At 43.0% G+C, this 15,142-nt stretch overlaps 1 protein-coding gene across 1 annotated transcript; it reads right to left on the bottom strand.

Moving 5' to 3' along the window:
- Nucleotides 1-46: 46 nt before the first annotated feature.
- On the bottom strand, nt 47-14,713 carry Ltv1 (LTV1 ribosome biogenesis factor). The gene is made up of 11 exons (XM_048354223.1): nt 14,546-14,713; nt 13,540-13,671; nt 12,071-12,244; nt 7,657-7,744; nt 5,326-5,446; nt 4,638-4,896; nt 2,580-2,707; nt 1,307-1,446; nt 978-1,030; nt 584-784; nt 47-446 (listed from the first exon to the last, which is right to left on the bottom strand). The coding sequence occupies exons 1-11, from the start codon at nt 14,546-14,548 to the stop codon at nt 336-338; spliced, it is 1,410 nt and encodes a 469-aa protein (XP_048210180.1). The 5' UTR covers nt 14,549-14,713; the 3' UTR covers nt 47-335.
- Nucleotides 14,714-15,142: the final 429 nt, after the last annotated feature.

The raw sequence follows: 15,142 nt of genomic DNA, 5'->3' as shown, positions 1-15,142 counted from the left end.
GCAAACAACTATGACAACCATACAAATAAATGAACACACCAATCCATTCAAGTTATGTTTGCCTTTAATTTATCCAAACATTTCACATCCATGAAGTCATTTATTTCAGAGGAAATCTAAGCTTATAATATTAAATTTAAAACATTACAATATTTACAAGACAGCTGACGGGAAACTTGCTGGTATAAAAATAATACAAATATTGTATTTTTCTCCTCATATTTGCCAGCACAAATGGTAAAGCAAATAGCATTGTGTCACAGAAGACCCGGGGTGATTATTGAACATGAGAGGCCCCAGACGGGGAAGGTGACTTATTCTGAACTTTGCCTTATCTATAGCTTTAGACCCTCAACATTCTTCTTCAAGTTCAGCAGCTCCTTTTCCTGCCTTCTTTTCTCCAGCTTGAATGCTAACTGGTTAGCTTTCTTTTCCACTCGTCGTTCCTGCACGAGAAGATCCTTATTGTATTATAAATCTTCAAATGGATAGACTACTTCCACCAAAGCCCACAGAAGAAAATCCCAGAAACCTCCCCTCCACAGGCACTTTGCATATTTCACATCTGGAAAATGTATTTTACCTTGCGCTCCTCTTTTATAGCTTGCTTTCTTGCTTTTTTATCTTCTTTGCTTTCGTTTTTAGGCCGTGGTTGAGCCGATACCTTAGGCAGGTCACTGCCATTAATCATCTGCATTCGTTCAACCTGCTTTGCTGTGAGTCCTTTCTTAGGTAAGACATTGAGAGGTATTCCAGTTTTAGAAGAAAGGTGGATTTGCTTGGGCTGAAACAAAAAGGAAATGCACTAGAGTTATTTCCCATTTCTCACTAGTGCCACACTAACAGCTCACTAACACCATCATGGTTTGTACTTTTCCTAATAGCACTACCAGCCCACAGGAATAGAACCGTGAGAACATTTGTGACTCCACTTTCTGTATTGCATATTCCAGAAACCTCAGGATACTAGGGTTTACCTTTGGTTGATACTTGATAAGCTGTGGATGGTTGTATAAATTAGAGTATGTACCTTTAAAAAGAAAAGAGAAAGATATCTGTATCAATTATGAACACTTTTAGTAAAACATTATTAACTTCTATTACCTTCCTGGCCTTGGTACTTCTGTAGTACAAAAATAACACTAGGATCTCTCTTAGGAATGTTTTAAAATTGTTTACAACTCATGGGAAGAAATACTCTTTATAAATTCCCTAGGAGTTTAGCTTCTTTGAAGCTAATGCTAAACCTTCCCGCTCAGTGTCGTGCTCTGGGTTGAGTGGGGTGGACAAACACCAGGGGACTCACTGCAAATGGATTCGCAGTCCCACTTCTCTTTGGCTTCTTCTAGAATGACAGTAATGAGCTCTTCCTCCTCAGACTCCTGGGGCTCATTCAGTGGCAGGTCTTGATCCTCACAGGGTTCGAGGGTATTCAATTTAACACAACTTTTGGTTGAGGTTTAAAAAAAAAGAGATAAAGAGAAAAAAAACCCAAAACACCCATTACTGTATTGCATGCGATTAGAACAGCTATGGAAACAGCAACTTCTAAAAGCCCACACTCCTGTGCCCGCCACTTCCTGTCAAACTTGAACAGAACCACCCTTACTCTGCCCCTACAATTGGTTTTGAATACTCACTGCTCAAAGTATGTGAGATCTATCTGTAGTGCTGTATGGCTTTTCTTTTATAGTAAACAAACATGGGAATTTCCCAAAGAAAAGAGGTTTTACAAGCCTGGGAAATCACTAGCCATCCATCTCTTCAAAGAATGGACACAGACGCAAAGCTTGTTACTCCTTTCCTGCCATGGGATCTTCCTATTATACTGATCTCTGGCATTTGACCTGCTTTGATCTAAACAGCTAATCAGTTTCTCAGAGAAGTCACTTTGAGGCAGATGCTGATTCACAAATAACTGGCTAAGTCAATTCTGCTAATCCGACTGGAGAGAAAGAAAAGCTCTTCCTTGTTACTACATTTGTTTCTCAGAATGCCCAGCCATTTCAATGATGAAAGGAAAATGTGTACATTGGAGTAATTATCCAGCCAGAAGCTGCAAGCATCATGCTATTCTCCAATTCCAATGTGTCTTCTTACCTCCCATTCTCACTGTCATCCTACCATAACATCTGCAAGTCAAAGACACAGAGACAGTGGCTCTGTATGTTCCCACCAAAACTCTTTTTTTTTTTTTTGGCCAGTCCTGGGCCTTGGACTCAGGGCCTGAGCACTGTCCCTGGCTTCCTTTTGCTCAAGGCTAGCACTCTGCCACTTGAGCCACAGCGCCACTTCTGGCCGTTTTCTGTATATGTGGTGCTGGGGAATCGAACCCAGGGCCTCATGTATATGAGTCAAGCACTCTTGCCACTAGGCCATATCCCCAGCCCCCCCACCAAAACTCTTAATACCAAAATATAGGCCCAACATGTGAGAGTACAAGCCAAAGTGTACTGAAAACATCATTTCCTTAACAAAGGATTCTGATGAGGTGGATCACTTCCCACAATGTGCACCTACAGGCATAATTTGCAGACAGAAAACATGCAGCAAAACAAGGAAAAGAAAAGTTGCCATACTTCTCGGCCTTCTCTTTAAAGTAGTCATTCAAAACTTCCTGCAAGCGGTTGCTGTTGACCTGAATGGAACCTTCCAATTCAGCATTATCCAGAGCTCCAATTTCAACATCGTCATATTGCTCATAAAACTTAAACAGAGACATCATGAAACAATATTTAAATGACTTTTATGTTAACTTTATTCCTATATAATATTTAAGCACTATTATTCTAAGATTGTAACTATTGTTAAAATATTAGCAGTGCCTGAAGTGGTAGCTTACACCCAATCCCCACCAAAAGCTGGATGTGAAGCAGCACACTCACGTCATCCCAGCTCTATGGGGAATACCAAGAGGGGGATCAAAGTTAGGCTGGTAAGGGCTGGGAATATGGCCTAGTGGCAAGAGAGCCTGCCTCGTATACATGAAGCCCTGGGTTCAATTCCCCAGTACCACATATATGGAAAACGGCCAGAAGTGGCGGTGTGGCTCAAGTGGCAGAGTGCTAGCCTTGAGCAAAAGGAAGCCAGGGACAGGCTCAGGCCCTGAGTCCAAGGCCCAGGACTGGCAAAAAAAAAAAAGTTAGGCTGGTCAAGGGAAAAGAACGGCGAGATCCTATCTGAAGCAAAGATGGCTGGGGGTGTGACTCAAGTGGTAGCTGCCTGTCTAGCAAGTACAAGAAATGCAAGGCCCTCAGTTCAACCCCTACCACCATAAAAGCAAACAAAAGACAAATGAGAGAGAGAGCGAGAGAGAGAGAGCGAGAGCGCAGTGAGGTAGCACCATAACAAGAGGGGCATTGAAAACATTTCGGGCTAGTATTTTTTTTTTTAATTAGTAAGTTAACAAACCAATTAACTTGTGTAACCGGCAACAGGGTCTGGACTGAAGGCACAGCCTGCCTGCTTGCTCAGCTGGTATTTTACCACTGAGCTATGCTTGCAGACTAGTTTCTACTGGTAATTTTGGAGATGGAGTCTTTTGGATTTTTCTGCCTGGGCAGGCTTTGAACCACAATCCTCCAGATACTGGCCTCCTGAGTAGCTAGGATTACAGGCATGAGCCAGTGGCACCTGGCTTAAACCAGTACATTTAGATTCACACTTAGACTGAAAACAAGATTCCACTACACATGAAAAAGAAAACTTGAGAGAACAAGAAGCTAAGTCAGAGTTCTTTACCTCAGAACATTTTGACAACTTCAACTTCTAAATTCCTTGACTATGTAAGACCAAAAGACTGTGGAACTGAATACAGCTTCTACAAAGACATCGATTTTGTTACTGTTTAGTCAGTGTTTCTGATATAGCTGAAACACTGTTAACACGGTTACGCTCTGTGGAAGAGCAGTGGCTGTCACAACAGCTGGGCTCTCGACAGGGAAATGTACACTTGTGAGAAAAGAGCAGTTAGAACTTGTGCACTGGGCTGATCCTGAAGGAAGTCATTCCTTCACTGGCTCACATTTACTGAACAGTGTGAACTCCTACTATTTGCCAGAGACCACTTTGGGGCTTGCTCACATACCAGTGAGCACATCACGGAAGAATCCTTGCCCTTGGGGAACTCACATTCTAATCCGAGACAAACTCGTGTGGAACATACATAATAGGCATAGGAGAGACGTCAGGAGGCGGTAAGTGCCACAGGACAGGACGGGACAGGTGGACAGCAGAATCTGCACAAACAGGCTGCGGGATGGGTCTGCACACCCTGCAGCCAGGCTGTCACAGGAGAGCCAAACCAGTATATTACCATCCAGGCTTTTATAGCATCTTATACTCTGTTGCATTTCTGTTCACTAATATTAGTTATATCTCAAAACTCCAAACATAAGTAATTGAAGGACATGGTATTTGGGTTGTGCTCAGGCCAATGCCTAGGAAAACAGCAAATCTTACAGACTGTGGTCAGAAAATCAGAACACCAGAGACATTCTGATCGCCCGCCTTCTGAAGCTATCCACTTTTTTCCCCCAAATTAAATCTAGCAGCGGTCTATGCTGTTTGAACAAAAAGGAGAGGCTGTTTTTGGGGGTAAATCTCTCAGACATTAAAGCGTCATTTTGGGGCCTCACCTTTTCAAACCTCTCATCGTGTAGAGTCAGCTGCTCGTTTCTCCTCATGACTGAGGAGGTCATAGAATACTCTGTGAAGCGACTTTTTGTTTCCTCGTTCCAGAACAAATGCTGCTCATTGACTCCACATGGGGTCCCGGGGGCAGACATGTCATCTTCATCTGACATCAGACCTGCAGAGCTGCAGTCACCATCGTCACTTCCATCCTCTTCCTCCTCCACATCTTCCCATTCACAGCCATCTTCATCCTCAGACTTCCTAAGGACAAAGAGTCACATGACCTGTCAGCACAACAGTGTCCAAGCAGCAGAAGACTCCACAGATGAAACTGGATGGCATGTTGGAAGGGCTCAGGGCAAGCAGGAACCGAGATGCTGCCTGACTCCGCTGGCAGGGAAGACCACCAGTGAAGTGGCAATTGGGCTCTTGAACTTCACCTTCACCTACTGAAGTGTCTCAAATTTAAATATTTTCTGCTCCAAAATACCAAAGTGTCAGCTTCACCTTCACCTACTAGTATGTCTCAGACTTAAATATTTTCTGCTCTAAACTACCAACGTGTCAGATTAGATGCTTTCAAAGATCTCATCCTACCAGAGTGTAGCTGCCTCCCCTCATGCCCTGCAAAGCAAAAGTGATCTTAGCTCTGCCTACACAACCACATACAGTACATCTGTTCCCACTTACTCTCCGGTGGGCCTATTGGCCTGCAGAATGAAGTCATCCTCAAGTAGATTATCTGGGTTATCAAAGTCAAAATCATCATCAAGAGCTGCGACAATGTCAGGATCAAAATCCAGTCGAGGGCCTAAAAGGAAAAAGAAAAACTGAACAAGATTTCCCAAGCAAGACAGCATGATCCATCCATTTCACTTTACCAGATCCTGGGAGAGCCATATTCTATTGTGTAGTGAGGACAAAAGAATGACTAAAAACTAAGTTCAGCCAGGTGTAGGGGCATTTGCAATCTCAGCTCTTTGGAGGACTGTTCAAAAAACAGCCTGCATTACAAAGTGAGACCCTACACCAACAGAACATGGCCTAAACCAATAACTAACTTTAGCCTAGCTAGAAAGATATAAGGATGGAAGAAGGTTCCAGTCCTTCCAGCATTCATCCATTAAAACCTCTTCCATACAGGTCGACAGTAGTAAACTTCTGCCTATTAAGCAAAATTCCAAACCTTTCACCAGGAAGAATCTGTTAGAAATAACTCAAGTGGTTTTCCACTGTTACTTTCACTCTTCCCTATTGTGACATTTTAATAAATCAAAACCTCCTCCTTCAGCTGCGTTTTTTTTGTTGTTGTTGTTGTTGTTGTTTAGCTTTGTGTTTTTTTGGAGGAGTCGGAGGCAATACTGAGGTCTGAACTCAGGGACTTGTTGTTAGGTGAGCACTCCACTAATTGAGACACACACACATTTTTTTGCCAGTCCTGGGGCTTGAACTCAGGGCATGAGCACTGTCCCTGGCTTCTTTTTGCTCAAGGCTAGCACTCTGCCACTTGAGCACAGCGCCCCTTCTGGCCTTTTCTATATATGTGGTGCTGAGGAATTGAACCCAGGGCTTCATGTATACAAGGCAAGCACTTTACCACTAGGCCATATTCCCAGCCCTTTCCATCCCCTCCCCCCCTTAGTCATGTTTTTAGAAAAAGTCTTTAGTCTTTGGTCAGGGCTGGTCATGGGCCACAATCCTCCTAACATATAGCCTCAGCAGAGTTGGGCTTACAGGTGCATACTGCCATGACTAGCTTATTATTTGATATGGGCATCTCAATTTTTACCTAGACCGGCCTCAAATTACTATGCTTCCCAAGTGGCTGGGATTACAGGCATGAGACACTGTACCTGACCAGTTATCTTTCTTTCTTTCTTTTTTTTAAGTCAGAAGTTCATTTATGAAATACAAGTTTTAAACAAACAACCCTAGGCAAGTTTGACAAGTAGTATCAGTTATATTCTTTCATCTGTAAAAATAATGAACTCAAGAAAATCTTTAATCCCTCCCCCCCCCCCCGAAAACCTTTCAATTTCCAACTTAATCTAATACAGATTCCAACACCATCTTCTACCCAGTGCATTAATTCTCTAGTCCAGTGTCCTGGCATCTCCCTTACCCTTCTGGCAATCTGGAATTGATGCAGTTTCTGACACTGATGTTCTTTGCTCTTGTACAGCCTTCTATCTGGACTACTGGACTACTTTCCCCAGTCCTCTCTTCCTCCTCCTATCTGCCTTCAATGTAGGAAGTTGGCTGGGAGCTTGGGCTGCACCTCAGTGGTACAACCCTTGACAAGTGTATGTGAGGCCCTGGGTCCCATTCCCAGCACTACAAAGAAGAACGAAGGACAAACTTAAGACACCCATGTCCTTGGCAGGCTTGCACAACTCCTTGAGGCTGGGTCTGGTGCGCAGCTAACAGCATTTAGTGCCCTTTTACTACTTTGCCTACAGACGTAAATTCCTTGAGGTCAGGGACTATACTTTATTATGGTCTAACACGCAAGACACTGCCACACAGTGGCAATTCAGTAGTATAAATTAATAAATGAGTGCTATGGGGCAATGCTACCGTGTCAGCCAATAATTAGTGTAACTTTGAAAATACCAAACATTGCTTCTATGGACTTGTGCTTCTTCTAAATTACAATGCTGGTACTGAAAAAATTTACAAAACCACAGGTTACTGTTTAAAATCACACTACTATCTGTAATGAATGCTTAATACCACTGTTATCTTTGTAAAAGGTTTGGTGAATGTTAACATTCCTCTATGAGAGCCACGCAAACAGTTTCCCACATTCCTCTCCAAATATGATCTCTAAAGACCTATGCTTCTGATAGCATGATCCAAAAATCTGCTGACCACACACACCCCAACCTCAGATCTCTAATCTGAATTCCAACACATCTCAATGGACTCAGCTCTTTATCAGGGAAGATAAAATTCGACATCATTCCACTTTTTTATGAAAAACAGTTTATCTTCTTGAAAAATAGAAGAATTTAAACGCACCTGAAACTGGAGCCGCTTTATTTAGCAATCCAACATCTTCCTCAAACTCTGATGCAAACACTGATGAAGGCAACTTGATTCCAGTACTCTTGAAAGAGAAATCACAACTATGATGTTTACTTAGAAAGCATTACTCAATTCCTATATGGAGTTGAAAAGTGTCCTCTCAAAATTCATGTTAATCTCACTCTTCACACTATGACCCTATTTGGAATCAGGTCTGCTACAGTTTGTCCCCAGTTATGTTGACATTTACTCTCCATTAAAAGATATTTAGACATGAAACCAGTTGATAAGAGCTTTAACTGTCATAAATGGACTCAAGCATTCATTCATGGATTAACAGGCTATCTGGGGGTTATTAGAAAAAGAAAATATACCGAGCCCTTACGTATGGAATTAGGCCAGATGAAGTTCTGGCCACGTGCAGACAGATAAGGAGAATGAGGAAGCCAAACAACTCTGAGGACAAATTGTCCAGAGGTTCCAGGAACTGTGGTTGCTCTCCAAATGGAAATGGCCCTGCCAGTATCTTGATTTCAAACTTCTGACCTCCAAAACTTCGAGAGAATAAATGCCTGCTACAGCAGTCCTAGAAGACTGCTACAACTATGTTGTCACCTCTGGGTGGTTATATATTATAGATATGAGTATGCCATCACCTTCCCCTAGTAACTGTCCTGCCAATTGTCCCACAATGCTTCCCATCACTTAATCCTAAACCTGGTGACTTTTCATTCCTGTCACTTTCAGAATAGAGGCTGAAGAGGTAAAAAGTACAGTATTCAGACTGGTCCTTAAAAGTTTCTGGTATATAAACCCACGCAAGCTACTTAAATGTGTGCTAGCCTACATCCCAGTTGGTCCTTCATCTTTAATTTCCTTCCTTAACCAGCTGGTAGTGGGAGGGTAGCCCCCCAAGTGTCGTCTCTGTGCACTTCCCCTTGCCTACAGTCCATTAGGATGGTGGGATGGAGGCTCTCACCAGCTCACTGACAGAGTCCTCTAAGCTGGAAGCCTCTGAGAAGCACAAGCAACCTCTGAGAGCTGCAGTGCATGTAGCAAGCTGTCTTCGCTTCCAAAATGAGATTCTCAGTGATAGAAGCATGGGTAAAGATATTTGGGTTTTTTTACACGCTAAAATTTTACAATTTAATTTAATGAATCAAGGCTAGCAATCAGGTTATTATGAGGAGCATTTGTAATAGTGCTGAGGATATAAATTAAAGGACAATTTATATAATTAAACTTATTGCAGAGGTTTGAAATAGTTTTACTACTAATTTATTTATTTTTTAGTTCTGGTTTAGTGTTGTTTTTTTCTTATTTATTGTCAAAGTGATGTACAGAGAGGCTACAGTTTCATACGTTAGGCCTTGGGTACATTTCTTGTACTGTTTGTTACTTCCTCCCTCATTTCCCCCTCCCCCTATGAGTTGTTCAGTTGGTTTATACCAAATGGTTTTTGCAAGTATTGCTTTTGGAGTTGTTTGTCTTTTTAACCTTTGTCTCTCGATTTTGATATGCCCTTTTACTTCCCTAGTTATAATACCAGTATATACAGTTTCCAGTATACTCAGATAAGGTACAGTGATAGTGCAGGTACAACCACAGGAAGGGGATACAATAGGATCATCAACAATAGAAGCTACAGTTTCACATGGCATATTGAAAGTAATTACAACAGTGATATAACAGTCGTTTCCATAACATGGAGTTCATTTCACTTAGTATCATCTTTTGTGTTCATAAGGGCATAGCTATTAGGCTCTTGTGATCCTCTGCTGTGACTAGCCTAAACCTGTGCTAATTATTCCCTATGAGGGAGACCATAGAGTCCATGGTTCTTTGGGTCTGGCTCACTTCATTTAGTATAATTTTTTCCAAGATGTTTTTACTGTAGACTCTGGTTCTTTTTCAAAAAGAGCTTTATTGAGATATCATTTACATGCTACATAATTCATCCATTTGAAGTATACAACTTAGTAGGTGTTTGTATGTTACATTAATTATTCCATAAAACTATAAGTACACATCAGCTGTTTTAAAGGAATACTCCATAGTTTGCATTCTCCTGCTTCTGTATGCTATTTCTTTTTTTTTGTCTAGAAGCCATGAAGCAACTGGGTGGGGATGACACTAAGGCTTAAAGCCATGGACAATTCTTACTACTGACGTGGACTCTTCGTGTAATACTTAACTGCTCTCAAAGTAAGTTCAAACTGGGATTTTCCTTAGAGCCAAGAGAATTTCAATTTCTTACCTTAATAAAATCTGTTAAAAATAAAAACAATGCGGGCTGGGGATATAGCCTAGTGGCAAGAGTGCCTGCCTCGGATACACGAGGCCCTAGGTTCGATTCCCCAGCACCACATATATGGAAAACGGCCAGAAGGGGCACTGTGGCTCAGGTGGCAGAGTGCTAGCCTTGAGCGGGAAGAAGCCAGGGACAGTGCTCAGGCCCTGAATCCAAGGCCCAGGACTGGCCAAAAAAAAAACAAAAAAAAAACAATGCATATGGATTTTTCATGGTTCTCTGTGATGACCATAAGATTCTGAAGGTAAAAGGTGGGGAGGGAACCAATTTGGATTTCATACATGTACCCATGAAAGCAGAGAAAGAACTGCACAAATGGTAGCTCACAGGGAGAATGATTTTCTCTTTAGAGGAGTGTTTGCAGTAGTTCCCAACTTCCCAGTGCCCAGCCACTGCCGATCACAGCAGCAGCCCCCTTCATTCCTGTGCAAATCAGGGCATTCTCAAGTACTTGTCATTTCTAGGTTGCTTTCTATACTGCTTGCATTTTGTTTCCAGGATTTATTCAGAATTGCTTCTCTACCCAATTCTGGTGGTTTGATACAAGCTACTGTAAAAAGAGCACATAGGACTAATTCACATTTTGCACAGACTACAGAAAACCAGTATTTTTGATTTAAAAACTGAATCCACTTGTTCTTGTAAACAGGCTAAATTGCCCACAGGATAGCCTTGTTCTGTTAAAAACCAAAAACTGAAAAGAGATGAATGAAGAAACAAATGCTATGATAGCCTTGTACTGGTCAGTACAATTCAGCCAGTGCTATCTTACTACTTCATAAAACTTCTCCCTAGGAAAGATAAAGCTATTGAACCACTAGGCCCCTGTTCTCCTTCAGGGGGGTAGATAAAGAAGTGAGCCAACAAATACCCTAATCCTAATGCTGATAAAGCCTAGGACTCTAGGTGTAGGTTCTACCATGAAGGAGGTTTGGTGACAGCTGGGGAACCTTGTAAAAGCTAATGAATGAAGAGGCTGTAGATATACCTGTTTCTTTAGAGTAATAACTGGAAACCTAACATCCTACTCTTCTCTTTCAGCAAGAACTACAAGAGCTATGATCACACCTTCCTTAGGGAAAGAAATGCCTAGGCAAGGGGAGGAATAGGAAACAAGAAACAGAGGGAAATTGGTGTCCGTTTCATCATCTCCCCTTACGTATAATCCCAATGAGTGTATTTTTCTTTTAAGTGCCAGGAGGCACAAAACCTTCCCACATAAGGATATAGCTCAGTGTTATAGTGCTTAGTAATATACACAAGGCCTTTGGTTCAATACCTAGCACTGACCAAACCCAAATCTCCACAAGAATTTTTACTTTATTTAAAAGTAAGGTATACAATAACTATTCTTAACATAAATGGGGGTGGGAAGTGATCTTCCATGAGTAGCAATACTTTCATATAAATGTGTTCTCTGGTTGTATTTAGAAGTAAAGTACACTGCCCTTTTTGTTGAGAGGGGTGATGGGCACTTGGTTACAATCTGTTATTACTGTACTCTACGGTTAGCCTGCACCTTTACACAAGTGGTAAAGACTTAAGCATTTCTCAGTGGTAAGGTTTTATCTCAGGCCAGTTTAGGATCAGAAAGTAGATGCTGCCATACAGAATGTCAGCTGCTTTTCTTGTACTGAAGTCTGCTTCCCAGAAGTATGTGTATCAATAAAAAGTCTGACCCTTGGCTGGGAATATGGCCTAGTGGCAAGAGTTCTTGCCTCGTATACATGAATCCCTGGGTTTGATTCCTCAGCACCACATATATAGAAAATGGGCAGAAGTGGTGCTGTGGCTCAAATGGCAGAGTGCTAGCCTTGAGCAAAAAGAAGCCAGGGACAGTGCTCAGGCCCTGAGTCCAAGGCCCAGGACTGGCCAAAAAGAAAACAAACAAAAAAAACCAAGTCTGACCCTGTCAAAATGCTGCTACTGCTGACACCTGCTACTAGAGAAGAGGGGCCTGCTCTCTCCTGAAGGTGGACATGGGCACACACAGAGTGACACACTTCTTGTCCCAATTATTCTGACTTAAAACAGGAGCCAGTGGTTTCTACACCCATTCCCTCACTCACTCTTTCACACTGAATTGCTGAGACTTACTGGAATTACTAGTGTTTCTTCTTTCTCATCTTTGCTGTTGTATGTGCCAAAGGCACTGGTGGGAATTAACTCTGAGGGCCCAGATGGTTCCTTCAGGTGTTGCAGGTAGTCATAGTCATCATCAAAGAACACGCCATACTTCCTCTGTTCTGCTCGCCTTTCTTCATCATTTACCTTGGATAATAAACAAAATGGAATTACTATCCCTCCCATGGCTATGTCTCAGGAAACTTACATGAGCACAACTTCCAGCACACAAACGCTGGCTAATAGGAACAAGACACAAAACCCTTGACTAGCTCAGGAAACAGGGCTTCTAAACCAGAAGGCGACATAAAATTAAAGTGAAATGAAAAGAAGCCAGATGTAGCGACACATGCCTAGAATCCCATTTCTTTTGATAGATTAGGTGGATCACTGAAGCCTGTGAATTCAGGACCTACTTGTGTGATGTAGCAAGACTTTATCTCAAACAACAACAAAAGCAAAAACACCAACATAGCAAAAAGAAAAATAACTACTAGACATTTCTGTATAACGCTTCAATCTAAGAAACACAAACCCATTTGCTTAGGTATATGAAAAGCTAAAAAAAGATCTGGCAGCTTTGAAAAGTAAGTGTTATTTCTTAAGTTTCTAAGAATTTTTTTTTTTTAAATTTTGGCCACTAGTCCGAGGCTTAAACTCAGAGCCTCCAACTCTTGCTTGACTTTTTTTGATCAATGTTGGTGTGCTACCACTTGAGCCACAGCTCCAATTCTGGCTTTTTTTGCTGGCTAATTGGAGATTAGAGTTTCTTAGACTTTCCTGCCAAGGCTAACATTTCAGCCTCTTGTGTAGCTAGCTAGGATTGCAAGCATGAGTCACTAAGTCCTAACAAGAATTCAGTGAACAAACCCCTAAAAACAAAAGCTTAAACATGGCCAGTATTCTCAACACTTTTACATCATCCAGACTTAACAAGTACACCCTAACAATCAAATTAACCTCTTCCAGACTCCCTGGCATTTTTTAAAGCTAGTCTGTGGAGCTCATATGTCTCATACTTGATGAATTGAGTTGACCAGAGAGCTAAATGCAGTCTGTGAAGACACTGTGATATGGCAGGATTGCAGGGAAAGCAGAGGTTGGGCCCTAAATAACATGACGCAGCATTGTAACTTGTAGTTTAGTGAACACTGACCATTGATCTACCAAGACTGGCTCATTTAATTATCCCAAATGGAGATGTTCTATCCTTCCAGTCTAAATAAATATATGTGATATAGGAAAATCAGCACAGTCTGAAAATTAGTCACAGATCATTTCTAAGATCAATTACTGGAGAATAACAGTGGGCTAACAATGCACTACAAACTACAAATAGATTTGGAAGGTGTAGTTCAGTGGTGGACCACTTCCCAGGCATGACACTCAACACCACAAAACAAGCTTAACAGTCCACCTACTGGCTAAGGTGGAGGACCTACTTTCTGGGTAGGCAACAGAACTCTTTGGGGTGCAGTTTCATCTGCTGCTAAAGGATCTCGCTGGCTCCGGTGTACCAAGTGAAAAGACACAGCCTTCTTCTTCTCTATAAAGGGCTTTTTCTTCCTGTGAGGCTTGGAAGGAAGAGAAACAATTAAAAGAGAACCATGAAACATTCAATACCGTGGTCTTAACATGCATCTTAAGTAAATGATATGAAGGGTGAGCAGATATTTCATATCTTCATTTCTAGGGCAGGCAACTGCAGCTGTATTTTACAGCATTCATACTTTCTTAAAAAAAAAAAACAAACACTGGCTGGGCACCTACACTGTGTCTGTGCTAGGTTTTGCTGAAGCTGAGAGTAAAACAGTGAGAAAATCAAAGTCCCTGCTCTTAGCAATCAAATCAATGACACACTGATGTTAGGGAAAGAAAATCAACCAGAACAGTGGGCAGACGCCTGATGAGTTTCTTTGGACAAGGGTAATCTATATAGGTTCCTAACAGACTGCTCAAGGGCCAGGGACATCCCAAACTAGAGAGTTCCAGAAAAGGTAACATTTCATCTTACCAACTAATCAAAACCACATAATGTATTAATATGATTTACCACCATCCCTTTGTACATTCTTATTCGACTGTTCAACTCTAAGCCCCCTAAATCCACAGTCGATAAACTGATACTTACCACTCTAATGCTTAAAATAACCAGAAATCCCCTACTGGCACTGGGTGGGGCAACTAGGTGGGCTGGCACAGGTCTGCAGCTACACGAAGCTGTGCGGGACCACAGCCAGCAGGGTTAGAAGGGAGGCAGGCCATGGCTTCCAGCCACCGCCCTAGTGAAGTGCGGGCGGGATGAGGAGCGACCCACCTCGGGGCACCGTGCCACCAGCTGCTTCCCTAGCCAAACCCAGCCGGCCCCAGCCACCGGCCTTCCCGGAACCAGTACGGCCTCGGCCAGACCGCAGCGCTCCGCCGCCGAGACCACCAAGGTTTGTTTACCATGCTGTATCCGCGCGGCGCTCACGCTCAAAAGGAGCCGCGGGGTCTCGAGAACAAACCCCCGAAACCGCGGCAGAGGCCAAGGCCCGGCTCCAAGGCGCGTCCTCAGGTCTCCACTCACGTGCGACCCCTCGGCCCGGCTGCACGTCACGCCCGAGCCCGTGACAGTGAGCCAATCACCGAGGAGCCGGTAGGTCGCGACAGGAAGTTACGTCATCTCGCGCCGTCTCAAGGATCGCGAGAGCTACCTGGGGGTGTGACCGGGCTGGTCCACGCCCCCTCGTCTGGTCACGCCCCCTCCCCTGGCCCTGGTGGAGCGGTACTTCTTCAGGCCTCACTCCCTTAGCCCGGGATTGGTGTGGTGTCGCAAAAAGGAGTTTCTCCTTGTGGGCGAGCTTCCTTTTCTAGCGACCTCTGACCTAGCACTCGGGTAAAAAATACCCCTTGTCTGTTTCCAACTGTGAAAACAACAACAACAACAAACCCTAGACAGGTATGCGGCTGGGAGAGGGCCACCCCTCCTGTCTCCTAGGTTGGTGGTTCCCTCCCTGCCTGGCTGGGGCAGAGTCAGTTGCTTAGCAACGGAGGCATAAACCT

Source organism: Perognathus longimembris, chromosome 9 (genome assembly GCF_023159225.1).
Source record: "Perognathus longimembris pacificus isolate PPM17 chromosome 9, ASM2315922v1, whole genome shotgun sequence".
Lineage (NCBI taxonomy): Eukaryota > Metazoa > Chordata > Mammalia > Rodentia > Heteromyidae > Perognathus > Perognathus longimembris.
Note: the sequence above shows the minus strand (reverse complement) of the source record. Positions and strands in the feature narration are given on the sequence as shown.